At 30.0% G+C, this 18,297-nt stretch overlaps 1 protein-coding gene across 1 annotated transcript; it reads right to left on the reverse strand.

Annotated features, from left to right (window-relative positions):
• Positions 1–212: 212 nt before the first annotated feature.
• On the reverse strand, positions 213–15,671 carry LOC123294927 (zonadhesin-like). The gene is made up of 3 exons (XM_044876124.1): positions 15,588–15,671; positions 11,382–12,062; positions 213–780 (listed from the first exon to the last, which is right to left on the reverse strand). Exons 1-3 carry the CDS (start codon positions 15,639–15,641, stop codon positions 232–234), a joined length of 1,284 nt encoding a protein of 427 aa, XP_044732059.1. The 5' UTR covers positions 15,642–15,671; the 3' UTR covers positions 213–231.
• Between the last annotated feature and the right edge of the window lie 2,626 nt (positions 15,672–18,297).

Below are 18,297 nucleotides of genomic sequence, written 5' to 3' on the forward strand. Positions count from 1 at the left end.
AATGAGCCATTGAGGTTCCGAATTCGATGGTTTTTCGCAGAGATACAACTGTTTGAAATTTTGATAAAATTTTGTGTATTTATTTTGATCTTTTAATACTTTGGAGCAATGTATTTATGATAAAGAATTGAAATAAAATACAAAAGTTGATTATTATTTTTTATTCAACAATTTTAAATATAATTCCAATATAGTTAGTATTAAGTCTCCCGAATTTGTTTGTCAAGGGTATTATAATCTGTAACAGTGTCTTCTAGCTCTGTGTGCCACGGATAAAAATTCTACGTTATTAATTGAAGCTATCTGTGATAAAATTATTGAATATTGATTCTTAACATATTTAATAACCGTCGGCACACAAGAGATGCCTTTAAACAATATTTTCTGATTACAAATGCTAGCCTGTTTGGTTCCCTGTACAATAAATAAATCAATATATTCGAATAATTTTATTCTTTTGTTAATAAGTGTTTCAATTTCTTCTAAATGAGGTACAAGGCAGTTTACAACTTTTATAGTTTGTTCACAACTAATGGAATCATCTTTTGTCTCCAATTCTTGTATAATTGAGCTTTGAAAATATCTTAAACTACTTATTAATTTATTTACGACCCGTTTCTCGAGTTTTTGAATAATTTTGGCAAAACGTTGTACAATTTTTGAAATGAATTTAGCATTGCCTATGTTTGATGCAATAGATGTATCAGTTTCCAGTCTATCCATTGCTGCATTAACCATTTTTATGTAGTCATTAAAAATATGGACGAACATTTGAGTAAGCTAGAATGTGGGAAAAATATCGAATTAGTAAGAAATATAATTTTACATTCTCTGTATGTTTAGTTTGTTGTAAATATCGAAAATAAATAATAGTTTAAAAAAGTAAAAAATACGCTTTTGCAACTAGCTGAACTACGCTTTAGTAATATTTTATTGGCAGACATTGGTAAAAGCAGAGGTATTATAAAATATCTTAAAAAGCACGCTACGCTGTTTTATAGTTTGCTATATAATTATTTTTTTGCTTAATTTCTTTTTCAACTTTAGAAATTATTTTTCACTTTTAAATTAAGCTAGTTAGAATAGCGTGTTTTTTTAACTGTTATTGATTTTTTGAGCTGAACTAATAATAGAGAAAATAAAACGAATTTTCGTGAGTAGCTTCATTTCAATTTCAGCTACAACATTTTTATTTACGGAAACTTTGGAAATTGGGGCGTTGATATAATAAAACATATAGTCGTTAAAGTGACATGTAGGCCAGTATGTACATTTAATTTTTCTTGTATTTATTAAACAATTGTGTAAAACTTAGCCGGTTGTTCATAAATTTTCATACCCTCGTTTTTCCGTCATGTTGGTGGTGGAGGTCAAACGGCCCAATATTTTTGTAGGCCACTATTATTATCTCTTGTTATATTAATATATCTTGCATTCAAGAAAGCAAACGTTTGTTCATATTTTTACAATAGGTTGTTTAATTGACATGTTTCCTGTCTTCCGCATTGAAAACGCCTCAATTTAAAAGTTTTCGTAAATGTAAATGTTTTAGGTTACACTGAAATAAACCCACTCACGAAGTTTCGTTTGTGTGTTAATCACGAAACTATACCCCGTCTCTGTACTATAGATTATTATGTCTATGAGACGACAAAACAAGTTTAGTAGTAATTTTATAAAACTATTACTACATATAAGTAATTCTGTCTCTAATATCCGTACTATGGTATTTGATTTAGCGATAACGATTTGATAGCGTGTAAAAGGAACTATTGTAACCATTGTTTCCAATTGTTGGTTCAATGATAAAATATAAGGTGCAACAGAATTTATCAAAATTAAATTATACAAAGTATGTTGCAGGAATAGATGGCGAGATATTGGCTGGATATTTTTTAGTTATTTTTGTAATATAGAGGGTGACTGGGATTTGTGGAAAGTATCAAAGTTGTATTTGTTTTAATGGAACACCTGTTTATTATTTTTTTTTCAGGTTCACATTCAAAATAAAGCTTTTTTTCATAAGGTTTAACTCACTTTAACTGCCAGGTTTTCGAAATATTTTGTATTTTCTAAAATTATAGTAGCAATTTCAAATGTGCTGGGACTTAGCAGGGTGATTTTCGAATTTAAAAAAAGAAAAAATGTGCTAGAAGGTGCTAGAGTTGTGCTACAATGTGCCGTCGAGAAAATTGAAAAATTCAGAAAAATAGAGAAACGGCGGCCAAAAATTAAATTTTTCGTCAGCCGGGTGATTTTGTTTTTTCGAAAAAAAAATGTTGGATAAAATTGTGCTAGGGTTGTACTGCAATTTGCCGTCGAGAAAATTGGAAAATTCGGAAAAATACTGGAATGGCAGCCAAAAATAGTTTTTTCGTCAGCAGGGTGATTTCGTTTTTTTCGAAAAAAAATATATTGGATAAAATTGTGCTAGGGTTTAGCTACAATGTGCCGTCAAGAAAATTGAAAAATTCGGAAATTACAGGAATGGGAGCCAAAAATAGAATTTTTTGGCAGAACTTAGCAGGGTGATTTTTGAATTTAAAAAAATCAAAAGTTGTGCTACAATGTGTTAAAGTTATGCTACAATGTGCCGTTGAGAAAATCTAATTACTTTGAAAATTTCTAAAGTTATAAGCGAAAATGTACATTGCTTAAATGCAATGTATTGTCATTTTTCGCAGAATTGTACGTTTGTTTGTTTTTATATTGGTACACTTAAACCATTTTTCCACATTTAAAATAACCAAATTTAAAACAAAAATTAAATAACAAGGAGAAAGTTTGTTCATGCATGGACCCGTTTAAAATATGTACAATGTTTGTGTACCAATATAAAAACAAACAAACGTACAAGTCTGCGAAAAATGACAACACATTACATTTAAGCAATGTACATTCTCGCTTATAACTTTAGAACTCCGAAGATAACTCCGAATTTTCCAATTTTCTCAACGGCACATTGTAGCACAACTTTAACACATTGTAGCAAAACTTTTGATTTTTAAAAATTCAAAAATCACCCTGCTAAGTTCCGCCAAAAAAATTTTATTTTTGGCTCCCATTTCTCTATTATTCCGAATTTTTCAATTTTCTCCACGGCTCCTTGTAGCACAAGCCTAGCACAGTTTTATCCAATTTATTTTTTTTCGAAAAAACGAAATCACTCTGCTGACGAAAAAACTATTTTTGGCTGCCATTCCTGTATTTTTCCGAACTTTCCAATTTTCTCGACGGCACATTGCAACACAACTCCAGCACAATTTTATCCAATATTGTTTTTTTCGAATAAACAAAATCACCCTGCTGACGAAAAATTTAATTCACATCAGTTTCAACGTATAATTGATTAAAGCCTGCATCAGTTTTTCAAATCACATTTAACTTGGAGTCTACTACTAAGCGACTGAGTTTCTCGTCGCATTTGTGAATAATTGAATGACGCATACAGGTTGTCCCAAAATTATGACTAAAGAGTTACAAGTTTTAACGATAATACCTATCTTGTTTTACTTAAATACAACACAGGGTTTATATCAACGACAAATGTAAATTATAACTGTAAATTTTTTGAAATAATTATTATACATTTTGTTATTGTGTTCTTTAAGAATATATATATATATATATATTTTTATTATTTATAATTTAAATAATTATACCATGTATATATGTAATATACTACCGTGCCCAAAAAATAAGGTGACATCGTATTTATTTTGAAAATTCTTTATTTATTCTTCCAAATCAATTTCATCCCTTTCAAAGTAATCCCCTCTCGATGCCATGAACTTATGCCAATGGATTTTCCAATCTTCGGAACACTGGTTTTAGTCACTTTCCGGGATTGACTTCAGTTCCGTCTTCGCTGAGGATTGATTCTCCTCTATTGTATCAAAACGGTGTCCCCGAGCAGTCTTTTGAGCTTGCTGAACAGTCAAAAGTCGCACGGGTCCAGATCAGGTAAATACGGTGGTTGCGGAACGATATGGGTTCAGTTTTTCTCGAAATGATCACGAATTATGAGTGCAGTATGGGATGGTGCATTATCGTGGTGTAAAAACCATGAATTGTCTTTCCACAAATCCGGCCTTTTAGGCGGATAGCGTTACGAAAATGACGCATAACGTTCAAATAATATTCCTTGTTGACTGTTTGGCCGGGCGGAAGGAATTCATAATGTACAACAAATGCGCGCAGTTTAAAAACAAATGTCACCTTATTTTTTGGACACAGTATGTATATCAAGGTATATTAAGTTTAGTCTGTTTAGTCAGTTTATTCAAGTTTGTTACGCTTAAAAATATTGATGCTATGAACAAAATTTTAGCATAGGTGTTCATAAAATCACCTAATTAGTCCACTTTCGGTTGTCCGCCCGTCCGTACGTCTGTCTAGGAACACGATAACTCAAAAACGAAACAAGATATCCAGCTGATACAGCGTACTCAGGACGTAAAAAGTCGAGTTCGTAAATGATCAAAATAGGTCAATTGGGTTTGGGGTCCGAAGGATCCATCCTGTAAACCGTTAGAGATGAAGCAAAAGTTTAAATGTAAAAAATGTTCCTTATAAAAAATAAACAACTTTTGTTTGAAACATCTTTTTGTAAACATCACTGTTTACCCGTGAGGGCCTAAATTGTATAGTATGTATTATATGGGAATATCAGTTATGTGTGTGTGACGTGTATGCTTAAGTAATGTAACAGAGTAATCAACACTGTCTGCAATAACTCAGTCAATTGTTTGTTTTCACTTGTTTTTAAATTAAATTTAATTACATTTGATTGCAAAGCATGACCCACTCAGTTTTAGTGTGGATTAGTAAGATTCTAAATGCCTTTTGGATAACCAAGAAAGAACAAAGAAAATAATAACAAGCGAATGCTTGCAGTAAGTTAAAACCTAGACTATACAACAAAGGAAAATCTTTAAACGAAAAATTAATTTATTACGTAATTATTAATTTATTGCGTGATGAAGATAATTTCAAAAAAAAAAAAAAATCTTAAAACGAATTAATTTATCTCGTAATGACGAAAAAACTAAGGCGAAGAATTGAATATGACGGTATAATAATATACTCTAACAATACGTAGTGCTTTGAACAAAACCATGTATTTTTAATAAGAACAAGTCTAGAACTTGGTATTAATTCCTATAAAAAATTTTTTTTACAACTATTTGAAATAAATATTGATTTAATATTTATACTCGATGCTGTAATAAGATATGTAACAAACTATATTAGTAAAATTGAAGGTGGTTTATCAAAATTATTAAGAGAAGCTGCTGTGGATATAAGTATTAAAGAAAAATGACAAATTCTGACAAATGTTTTTTTAGATAAATAACTGAAATAATTGAGCCATTTGGTGATATCTATACTAGCAGTTAGTTATTTAAATCGATTGCCTCCTATACGTGATGAGCCTGTTTATCAAGTTTCAGGACATAATGAAATAGCCCTATTTATTGATGTAAATCCTTGTGGATTATAAATATTATTTAATTTATAAATGTGCTAAATAATTGAGCACTTGGAAAAATGAGCGATGATGATAAATAAATCTAGAAAACATTTAATTAAATCTATAACTAAAAATGTAAAGTAGAGACAATACGCACAACTGATTTTAATGAATGGAAATAGAATATCTCAGTATAGTACAAGTAAACTATATTCTTCAATTGCTGAAGTAAGTAAAATTTTCTAAAGATATAAATAAGAAAAAAAAAATGTATGTTACAGTCAATGAAAAAAAAAATTTATCAAAACTTAGTTGAATTACTTGATGTCGATTGGCTAAAAAGTAAATGTTAAATATATGGCAATAACTAATATCGATGTTGAAGATGGATTAGTAAATTGTGCTTTTGGAATTTTTATGATTGTTAACGATACAAGAGGGAGAAGCATTATTAACGTACGCATGAGAAATTTTTCCGAAGAGTGCATAGCACGAGCTGGGCAATCGCATAAGTGTATCGAACAAAACTTTATATACGCTTCTAAAATATGAAAACACAATTAAATAATATTTGTTCTTCTAACAATTTTTAGTGAAAACTGTAATCTTAGCAACGATAATATTGTCGTAATTAATAAACAAAAATATGACTCGGTCAATTTAAGCATCCGAAGGTACAAAAATTCTCGCCCGGCTGAATTTTGGAAGGATTGTTCAGAACACCATCATAAACGAAATCTAAAAAGTCCTCATTGATCCGGTGTGTGGAAAAACATTCACGCGGAGTCAAATGTCACATAAACGGATTTTTTGCGATTTTCACCAAAACGGTGAGTTTTATCATAGATTTAGCTCAGACAAAAATCAGATAAATAATTATAAAAATGTCCCAATACTTTTTTTCCTAAGAGCCTCCGTTTCTGAAATATTACGATTCAAAAAGTTGAATGAGTAATCGTCATATTATGCACATGTTTCCACGCCACCTCATGGTCACAGATTTCAGCTCTTTGATTAGTGTCTTGCATTGATTAGTGTCTTCACACCACGTTCAACGGTAACAATTTCACATTGAGTTAAAAGTTAAGCCCTAATAAACAATATTCTAACAAAAACGCGCTAAGTTCACTTGAAGTATGCTTGGTGCGTTTTTTTAACGTGATTTCCCCCAGAAATGCAGTTCCTCATTTGTTTTATAACAAAGATATCAGAATATTGTTTTATTTGTACAAAACTATTAACTGAAGGTGAAATTGTTACCGTTGAACGCGGTATGGAGACATTAATCAATGCAAGTACTGAAAGAACTGATGAATTTTCAAAATATCATATAACGTATGGGCAGAAATATATGCCCATGCATGTGGAATGTCGGAAAAATTATGCTAAAAAAAAATTAAACAAGAACATGAAAAACAAGAATCCAGTACATCTACAGTAAGTCCTCCTCGTACTAGAGCACGCGTGAGTCAATCATATTTTTATTTAAAAAAACTGTGCTTATTTTGCGGCAAGGAATTGAATGAAGAGTATGAGAAAAGAAGGTTTTGATTTTCGCCGTAAGACTAATCAAGTAAGAAAGCTTTTCTTGTGCGAATCGAATTCAAGTATGAATTAGTTGCTGCTGAGGCTTAGTATCATCATGATTGCTTTATTTCTTTATGAAGCCCACCACTGGGGTTAAAGTCGATTCTCCTCAAGATGAAATTACGAATCTGGCAAGAGAAGAAATGTTCACTTACATCGAAAATAGCGATGACTGTCAATTTACGCTAAGTGCACTATCACAAAGGTGATAAGGAACGGTATTATGACGATTACAACTCTTCCAACTTTTTTAATCGTTATATCTCAGAAACGGTGGCTCATAGGCAAAAAGTATAGGGATATTTTTTATATTTAATTATCTGATCTACAATTGTAAAAACTAATTTTATGATAAAACTTACCGTTTCGCAGAAAATAGCGGAAAACCCCCTTTCGTGGCCTTTGACCCCGCGTCAATTTTTTCCACACATCGAATCGATGAGGACTTTTTAGATTTTATTTATGATGGTGTTCTGAACAATCCTACCAAAATTCAGCCAGGTGCTAGTTTTTGTACGTTCACTCATATTTTTTGGTTTATTTTGACCGGATTAATAGTTCACTTTGACATTCATAAAGTATATTTTTCACAATGAAATGAATGATTCGAAAAGTTAGCCATCTGATATTGAGGAAGAATCTAAAGCTATTTCCCGCCTATTACCGAAAAACCCAAAGTCCAAATACAGAATGGTCCGTGCGAAACTTGATTAATGGTCTACCGAAAAAGAGTTACTAATTTTTGCAAATGAGAAGATATTATTGTTATATTTTAGTAGTTGATCAAAACATGGGTAAAAGTTCAGTTTAAGCACTTTTTCTTAAAAATCATCCTAGAACATCAGGAAAAAACATTTGCAAGCATTTTTTACGTAGATTATGAATCCGTATGTGGAGATTCCGAAAAACTTAAAGTTTTTGTTTAATTCAGGAAAATATACTCGATTTTCTTATTAAAATATTAAGTTTAAATCCTAAGATAGGATTATCGTTATGAATATATCAAACAAATTAAGGGATTAAGCCAGCAAATAAAAAATTAATAAGATAAGTTGTAAATATTAAATAAAAAAGCCAGAAATCAAAAAATAAGAGAAAAATAGATTACCAACAACTTGAAAATTTTTATCCTCAGTATACTTAAAACAGAATAAATAATTATATTTTAAAAATCCTGTAACAAAACATAAGTAAATCACCTTTAATGAAAATAAGCAAATTAAAAACAAAACAAAAAAATAAACAGAGACACAGATATATTGGTAATATTAACGCAGCTAGCGTCATCGAATACCAAAATATTGTTTTGTAAACCGGGAAAACGAAAAGGTGTGTATTTGTAATAGTTTCACAGTTGCAAATTTCTATATTTAAAACATTACGTTTTATATAATGTCAGACTGCGACACAACATCCCCTTTTCTTAAAAAAGTTACGTTCCAGTGCAAGTTACGTTTTTTTTTTTTTTTTTTTTTTTTTGACGAATTATTACCAGTCAAAAGTCAAATTCTGTTTCAAGAGCGGGTTTTTTCAATTGACTACGCATTCGTTGTACTGACTTAGTACTCTTGCATCACCCGGTTTGGAAACAATTTTAAAATTTCTAGCACAGGTTTACTAACACAATTAAATATTGTCAATAAATATTGTTAATAATAATGAAGTAGTAGTTAAGCAGTATTGTTAACAACAATAAATTGTGTTATTCACAAAGAAACATTGATGCGAGCAATTAAATTTTAAACCACACATATACTTGTCAAGGATAATTTATAAATTTATAAAGTAGTGACCTGTAAATATAAATATGTTGAAATTTTTTATTTTCATAAAAATTACTCTTTATTATACCGGGAAGTTTATTCGTGGTGACCTCAAGGGTCGCACCAAGCACACCATATGGTTTGTTTGAATTGGACCATAAGCTTGTACGTTACTTAAGTCATTAACTAACTAATTCATAGCTAATAAGATATAGGTGTAATTAATAAGATATAGGGGTACACATTGAATAAGAAAGGTGGATCATATAAAAAAGGAAAACATTTTATTGGCCCGCTCAAAATAATGTTTTTGCGCAAACTTATTCAAAGGCAAAAAAAAGTAAAAAAAATTAGGTTTCGGCATGAGCTTTGGTGGGGGTTGTCTGAGTGTAGTTGAATGGAACGCTTATCACCGAAGAGGTAGAGCTGGAACGCATAAACAACCATGACGACAACTCCATAAACGAGACAGACATCGAATATGAAAGTAACGTGGCAAAAAGTAATATAGAATAATAAACAACTTATGTTTGATGTGCTTAGTTCTGATCGACTTGCAAAGAACTTTTCAGTGATGTAATTTTTAATAAAAATATCCAAAATTTAAGACAACGGGGACTCTGTTATAAATTTAAATAAGGAGAAAAGTAATGCTTGCCACCGTGATAGTTATCGTGGACTAACATTGATGTATAGTGTCAATGAAATCTTTACAAAGCTCTTGACTGATGATCGGCTTCGACTGTGTATTGCTGAGAATAACATGATTAATGAGGCTAGATTTCGAGTAGGCTATGGATCTATGGACAATATTATAGTTTTGAAGACTTGCATTTATAAAACTTTATTTGTTGTTGGAGGAAGGACAATAAGATTTAATGAAGTACTGAGTGAAAGGCAATTATCAAGTTTCATTATAAAGTTAATAAAATATCCGTCAAAAGAAAACTTCAAGAGCTTGCTTGTAATAAAGGTATATTTGAAAGGTATAGCCGAAAAAGCTCGGATTTTTATGCAACGTATTAAGCCATTTTATATCAGGTATTAAATATTTGTATGTCTGTGATAGTAAAGTAATATAGAATAATAAACAACTTATGTTTGATGTGCTTAGTTCTGATCGACTTGCAAAGAACTTTTCAGTGATGTAATTTTTAATAAAAATATCCAAAATTTAAGACAACGGGGACTCTGTTATAAATTTAAATAAGGAGAAAAGTAATGCTTGCCACCGTGATAGTTATCGTGGACTAACATTGATGTATAGTGTCAATGAAATCTTTACAAAGCTCTTGACTGATGATCGGCTTCGACTGTGTATTGCTAATTATTTCATAGGAATGAAATATATTTATGTTCAAATTTTCGCATGTGTTGTTTCAAATGGGAAAATGTGAAAGTAGGCTGTGAAGGAATGAGAATTTATGTATTGTGTGATCGAACTGACAGCGTAAAACATTTAATAGAAGACCGCAGAAAACCTTTCTCTTCAAAAAGACAGCTTACAGCTATTCAGTGCCCAGCATATCTTAAATATATCTGATCCTATCTTAATACAGCTTGTCGTAAAGTACGTACAATTTATTTAAGAGAATAGGAAATTATATTTGCATTCAATCGGTTAATATTGCCGCAATAGAATATTATGTTTTTTTTTCTGAATCTTTTTTATCAATTTGTTAATATTTAATATTTATTTGTTTCTTAATCTTTAAAATTAACTTGTTTTTGGCTTTGAATTCTATACAATTAATTTTTTTAGTTCTTTTTGTTTGATTTATTTTCTAAAGTGATTTGTATTTTAGTATTGTCTTTTTGTGAAATGTTTCGTAATTGATTTATGTGAAAAAATATTTAATAATATAATGGCTTCTGGAGATAACTTTATATTAAAAATAGTATAACTACGTCATTTTTTGAACAAAAAGCACATTAAAGAGGTATATTTTTATTTATAATTCAAATTAAATACTGTAAACGTTTTTTATGTTAGCCCATTAAGAAATGTCTTCTTAAAACAGTGATTTAACTATTATGTTTTTGTAACCAATTAAAAAAAGTATTAAAAAAACCTTTTTTCAAATATAATTTTCATATATAATTTTTACATATCTGATTTATATACGCTATTATTAACTTCGAGCTGGAAAGTCGAATAAAAAATAAAAATGTTCACTATTATTACTTCAACTAAAAGTACAAAATTTTAAATTTTGTTGTTGTTGTTTATTTTGAGGAAAAAAGTACTTTGTGATTTTTTCTCTAGATATTCGATTTTAAGCTAACGGAACTCCTGTGCTACAAATTTTTTCCTTATTACCATGTTTTTTTTAACAATAGATACTACTAATGTCCGATATTGGTACGAGTGATTTCAGTGATGATAATAAAGCAGTAAATTAACAAAGCGCTCATGTTAATCACAAATATTACTTGGCGTTACAAGCCAATTGCATATTTATTCTTGTAAATCCTTTTGTTTTTGAAATACTAGTGATGGTCAAGACTGGGTTCTAGGTGTTCTATTAAAATAATTAAGCGATTTATTTAAAACTTACTTTTGGGGTATCAGCACATTTTGATGGATCAGTCGCAGGAGCCTCAGTTTTAGCTGTTGATTGTTTCGTTATAGAAGTTGGTGGATTTGCTCTGGTAGTTAGATGTTCGGTTGTAGTAGTTGGTGATGTTGTTCTCATAGTTGGTTGCTCGGTTGTAGTAGTTGGTGGTTCTGTTCTAGTAAATGATGGCTTGGTGTAAGTTGTTGGTGTCTCCGATTTAGTAGTTGGTGGCTCTGTTTTAATAATTGGTGACTTCGTTTTAGTAGTGGGTTTCTCTGTTTTGCCAGTTGATTGCTTCGTTACAGTAGTTGGTAGCTCGGTTCTAGTAGTTGGTGGTTCTGTTTTAATAGTTGGTGGTTCCGTTTCAGTAGAAGGTGGCTCCGTTTTGATAGTTGGTGGCTCTGTTTTAATAGCGGGTGCCTCTGTTTTACCAGTTGAATGCTTCGTTATAGTAGTTGGTGGTTCTGTTCCAGTAGTTGGAGGCTCGGTTTTAGAAATTAGTGGTTCCGTCTTAGTAGTTGGTGGTTCCATTTTAGTAGTTGGTATATTAAAAAAAGGGTTAGAAATGGATATATCTTTTATTTCTGTTGGACTGAAATACGAAGCATTATTAATAGAATCAGTAGGAACGGTGGCTGGTGGACTGCTATTCACCAAAGAGTCAGATTCTATTGTTCCACGCTAAAAAAAAAACAAATGAAAATAACTAACACAATATGCGTAATTTAGAAGTCAAACGTTTAAAATTTATGCTCTAGTTCTCTACAAAAGTCCTTTTAGATGTAACCAAGTTACCATGTTGTTTTACATGACTCACATTTATTGCAAATGTTTCATCGAATTTGGAAGAAACTAAATAGAAATAGCAATAAGATGTTTTTGTCATTGGCATTTCAGTTCTTGCGATTCACGAAATGATATTGAAAAATAGAATAACAGTTTTCAAAATGATGACTAAGTTCAATCAAATAATTTTTATATTGCAACATACTAAAGGAAATCCATCATTTCCATTCAACGTGCGTTTTTTTTTCTTCTATTTTTTTTTCAAAGATAATATAAAGGCCTTAAAATATCAATAATATCAACATAATTTTTTGATAATAAATATATTCAATCCAATAGAGAACTTTTTATAGTAAAAATATTATTATTAACATAAATTATTACTGTTGCCATCCATTATAAAATATACTACTAAATTTTCCTTGGGGACTTGGGTTTCATTGATTATTTTCAATTTCTTAAGGCAATCTACGAATTATACAATTACAATATTTAAAAATAAGAACAATTCATATAAAATTTTAAAAGTTTACATTTTAGAATTACATCAATATAAATGGCATGAAATCAACCAATGTCAAAACTAAAGAATCCATTTCTTAAGAATTTTTTCTCACTTTTCAAACAGAATAATAAAACACAACAAACACAATTATAGACCAATTTGACAAACTTATCACAACACAAATGAACGAACACACGATACATTTTATTATAAAAATATTTATAACAAAGTCATTAAGAGGTAAAAGCAACATTCGATCATGGAAAAACTACTGAAATCGAGATATGATCCAAAAACAGTTTGGAAAGTGATAAAAGATGAAATGACGGCACATTATGATTCGAGTATACAATCTATTATTATAGCTGACAATACTACTGTCACTTCTAGTTCTAAAAAGGCCTCAGAACTAAATAAATATTTTATTAATGTGAGCACGGGGAAGACCAGTGTCTCAAATCTAGACACTACCGGATTGAAGTTAACGACTAATATGAAGTCTGCAGGTCTCATAAACCTAACGGAACATGATATATGCAACTTTTTAAGGGGCGGTAATAAGACATCAATGAATATTTATCAAATTTCAAACCATATTATAAGAACTATTTTTGATTTCATAATAAATCCCATCATGGACATAGGAAACAAAATGATCGACTCTGCCACTTTTCCTGATCGCTGTATGTTTGCAAAAGTAATACCAATCAAAAAAGATAACCGAAATTTATTACCAGAATTATTTATATTACCCAATTTCATTGAAAAAACTAAAATAATCTTTAATAATCAATTCGGATGCCGAAAATCAAAAGGTACAAGTGAGGCAATATTCACACTCAATGACATGATTTTTAAAAATTCGATAAAAATCTTTGTGTGGCAGTCATTTTATGTGACATGTCAAAAGCATTTGACTGTGTTAATCACATCCTATTCTTGCACAAAATGCATCAAATGGGAATTATAGGACACTTCCATAACTTAGTAGCATCTTATCTGGAAAATAGAAGGCAGAGAGTTCAAGTAAGGACGGATGGTGAGATTAATAATTCTAAATGGCAAACCATTAAGTATGGCATTCCGCAAGGTTCGATCTTATGACCATTGTTATTTCTTTTATATATCAACGACTTACTCAGAAAAGGCCATTAGAATCATATTTGTTAAGAATAAAGAAGATAGTTGTAACCCATTATTTATAAAACATAAAATTTTATCATTCTACTCTTTATACGTGTTAGAATGTATTAATTTCTTAACAAAAAACCCTCACATCTTTGCAGAAAATAAAAATTTGCCAAACCATTATAACACAATAAATAAAGCTTCTTATTTACAACCTTGAAGTTTTTTCAATTCTCTTTAATTAAGATTACTAGACAAGATATTTGTCAATATTTAGTTTACGCCTTGTATGTAACATATTATTTCAAAATATAGTCGAATAGACCATGATGTAAATATCGTGTGCATGATTAAATGTAAACAACAACAATAAGTAATAATAATAAATAAGTGGATAAACAAATTTAAAAAAATTCATTGAGTTGAAAAAATTGCATTGGTGTCTAGAACTCGAATAGCCTAATTGGTAGGGCGCTTGACATGAATCAAAGAAGTCCGGGTTCGGGTCCTGGTTCGAGTGTATTTTTTTCAATTCTCTTTAATTACATTAGAAATTATTAAAAAAGGAACTAGGCATCAATCAATATAGTAGTATGAATATTTTTCGAGTCATCAAACAGTTAAGAATAAAATTAATCAACATGGAAGTAGTTTTATTAGAGCTGTGAAGGGCCTTTTACTTGAAGAGCCTATTTATTCACTAAAGTAGTTTTAACTAAAAAACTTTAACCTATTTGACACGTCTTTTGAAATATAAAGATTTGAATTTTACGTACTTATTTATTTTACCTATATGCACGTCTTTTGAAATAAGATACAAAGATTGGGTTTTGGGTATTTATTTATTTTTTAACTATATGACAAGTCTTTTGAAACAAAATGATATTGGTATTAGATATTTATTTAATAATATTAACTATTTGACATGTTTTTGGAAATATAAATATTTGGGTTTTGGGTATTTATTTATTTTTTATCCATATGACACGTCTTTTGAAACATAAAGATATGGGTTTTAGATACTCATTTATTTATCTATTTTATTTAGACCATGACAAAGGTCAATTTCTTCAAATATATGTCAATGAAATAATAAATAATAACACTGTCGATAGTATTCACAAACGTATATTTACAAATTGTAACATGCAATATCTGTCACATAAGCTTAAAAAAGCTGCCTGGAGTGATGTTTATGAGTCAAATGATATAAATATTGTATATAATGCATTCTGGCAAATATTTCAATTTTCCTTACATGTTACTATTCCCATAATTAAAACGCAAAACAAAACACCTAATAAATTGCAATGGATAACCCCTGATATAGTCTAAAATGTTGTTATGTCAATGGAAAATAAACATTGCTTTGGGATTGATGAAATCCCTCTAAAACTAGTTTATAGTATTTCCCAAATTGCATTCACACTAAGTTATGTATATAATCTTTCATTTTAAACTGGAGAATTTCACTCCTTTTTCACCCTCCAACTCTACTGCTGGGAAATAGACTTATTTTATATTCCTTAAAACCTCCATCACCATTTTCAATCTTTAAACTGCTGTTTATAATTTGTTTTTCAAGGTATAAAAAAAATTTAGAATATTCTGACACTATGCCCATAGCGAGACGATAATATTAAAAGTAAACAAATTTTTTGTTTTTTTAATTTTAGCGACTAAATAAATTATATACACGCAGCATTAACTATCACAATTATATTTTGTAGTAAAATTTTAGAATTGGACAATTCCACAAATGTTGCGATGTATGATATAATACTTACAATTTCGACAGAAAACAATACTGCGAATTCAATTATAAAACAGTACACTCTCATTTTAACACTTAAATTATTGGATAGACGACTTAAAAATATAACGCAGAAGAAAATAATATATATGATTATACAAAAAAAAATCTTAATGTGAACATCACACAACCACTATAAGTTGAAAAAAATCGATTTTGAAATAAATTAATAATTTAAAAAATTAAAAACCCGACTGCGGTAAAAAAAATCTGTGATGAAAGAAACTAGTCCAGTAGTTTACATAGCGACTTTCGGTGTCCATTATTTGAGCCGGTCTAGATATTATTTGGCCCCGACTGTAAAAGTCACTATGTTAACTATTGGAATTGTTTCTTTATTTTCAGCTTTTATTAACGCAGTCGTGTTTTTGAATTTTTAATTATTGATTTATTTTATTTCACGCATATATATTTTTTTGTATAAATTGTGCCCCAGCACTAAAACCCTCTTATACTAAAACTAGCTGTTACCCGCCCGCTTTGCGTGGCGTAAAGGCAACATCCCCACTTGCACCCCTCCCTCCACATTTCCTTGCGTTGGATAACAGTTTTGTAATGTACACGTCATGCTCTTTTATTTGATACCCCACTTAGGTATATTTGTAAATATTCGATATTTCCTTCCCACTTTCTCGCTACACCTTTCTACCCTCCGAAGGTTAAAAAAATTTCTAAATGTAATTAAAAACATTCTGACCAAGTTTTGAACTATTAAAAGCCATAATTGATAAATATGAATTTTTTATTCATGAACACCCCCGCAACCCCTCTTGTGGGTGGAATTTCGTAAAATCCGTTCTTAGCTGACCTCTACTTGGCAAAAGGAATATTCCTGCCAAATTTCAAGTCTCCAGGTCTTATAGTTCCAGAGATATCGTGATGAGTGACTATCTATCTATCTATCTATATCTATAGAAAGTCTCCTATATACTTATAGATAAAACTTTTTAAACAAATTTATATTATTCCTTATAAAATATAAACATATATATTTTTTTTAATCCCCTTTTAATACTCTGTTAGATAGATTTGTTGTTTTTTTTGTTATAAAATTAAGTACGTTATAAATCTGCTTTTGTTTTTGTCATTAGAAAAAAATTTACCTTGCGCAATGGGCACATGCATTTCTTTATCAAACGCATATTCTTTACAAGACATTCTTTGTGATCGACGATTTCGTTCTACTATTATCGTACGTTTTTTTTTTTTTACACATTACCATTTTGCTTCAATTTGCCATTTTGTCTTTTTTTTCCAACCTATCTAATAACACTTGGGTTTTAAGACGAATACCACAAAATCTGAACTATTCAAATTCATCGAATCGTATGGAAGATATAAGATGATAACGAAATTTAAAAAAAAATATGCATACTCGATCAATTCCAAATAATCCGGGGAATGAAGCTGAAAATAGAGTACAACCTCCGAAATCTAAGTAACTGAATCGATTTTGTTGAAATTTTGGAAAGTAAGCTCTACTTGCCATTCTTTTCAAAATCTATATCATGCCGAAGGGCGCTTTTTATCCTAAGGAAGTGAAAACTACCCCTTATTGAAAAAATACAATAAAAATTAATAAAAAGTGTTTTAAGAGCTTTGTAAGAGTGGGTAATGATAAATTATGTTGAATATGAGTTGTGCCCATGATTTAACATTATAAGTATAATTTTGGAATTTTTCAACTCTTAATAACTAATAACGATGAAAAAAACCATTTGCCGATATATTCACGCTTAAAACTCATGGAATTTTTAGAAATTTTGTAATTAAGCTCTACAAAACACCCTCTTCCAAGTGTATGCCGATGTTTTATTTTTTTAATTAAGGGAGAAAACTACCCCTTATTAGAAAAATGCAATAAAAACAATTCAAAAGTGTTTCAAAGTGCTTTGCAGGATTTCGTATAATAAATTATGTTAAAATTACTTTGAAACATCTTTCAGTTACAAAAACATCCCCTTTATCCGTAGAACATCCCTTGTATTTATCAAAATGAATAAAAATAACAAATTTATCTTATTTATCGTTTACTTTTTTGCAATTTTGTAATTAGGCTCTACTTACAATCCTCTTCAAAGTCCGCTTCTCCCAAAGTGTACTTTTTTCCCTTAGAGGGGAAAACTACCCCTTTAAAATAATGTATAAAAAATACACAAAAAGTGGTTTAAATTGCTTTGCTGGATTAAGTAATAATAAATCTTTTTAAAAATTCTGTATGGCTCAAAAATATTTATGCATATAATATAATTGAATAAAAAGATAAAATTTATTAAATTTAAACTGAAAAAAATTTTTAAGAATTTTTTTTTTGTTAATATTGAAAAAGTATTAAACATATGTTAATCATCTCGGTCTTCTTTTTCTGGTAAATCTTTTGCTTCTTCTTCTTCACCATTTTTCTCTTCTCTTCCTCCGTCGATAATTGGTGCGCTGTTCAAACAGTTATCACCGGAACAAGTGCCACAAGTAGAATTACAAAAAAGTCCTACTTTTCGGCAGGAACATAATGAGGTGCAATATTTTTTGCAGTTGCAAAATATCATTTTCAAAAGTTCCTGTGGTGCAGGTGGTTCGTGCAATTTTACAGGATGCAAGCATCCTTCAATATTACATATCCCTAATCTGTGGCATTGATGTTTTTATTGCCGAGCCATACTTGGATTTGGAAGTAACATCTTTTA

This window comes from Chrysoperla carnea, chromosome 3, assembly GCF_905475395.1.
Source record: "Chrysoperla carnea chromosome 3, inChrCarn1.1, whole genome shotgun sequence".
NCBI lineage: Eukaryota > Metazoa > Arthropoda > Insecta > Neuroptera > Chrysopidae > Chrysoperla > Chrysoperla carnea.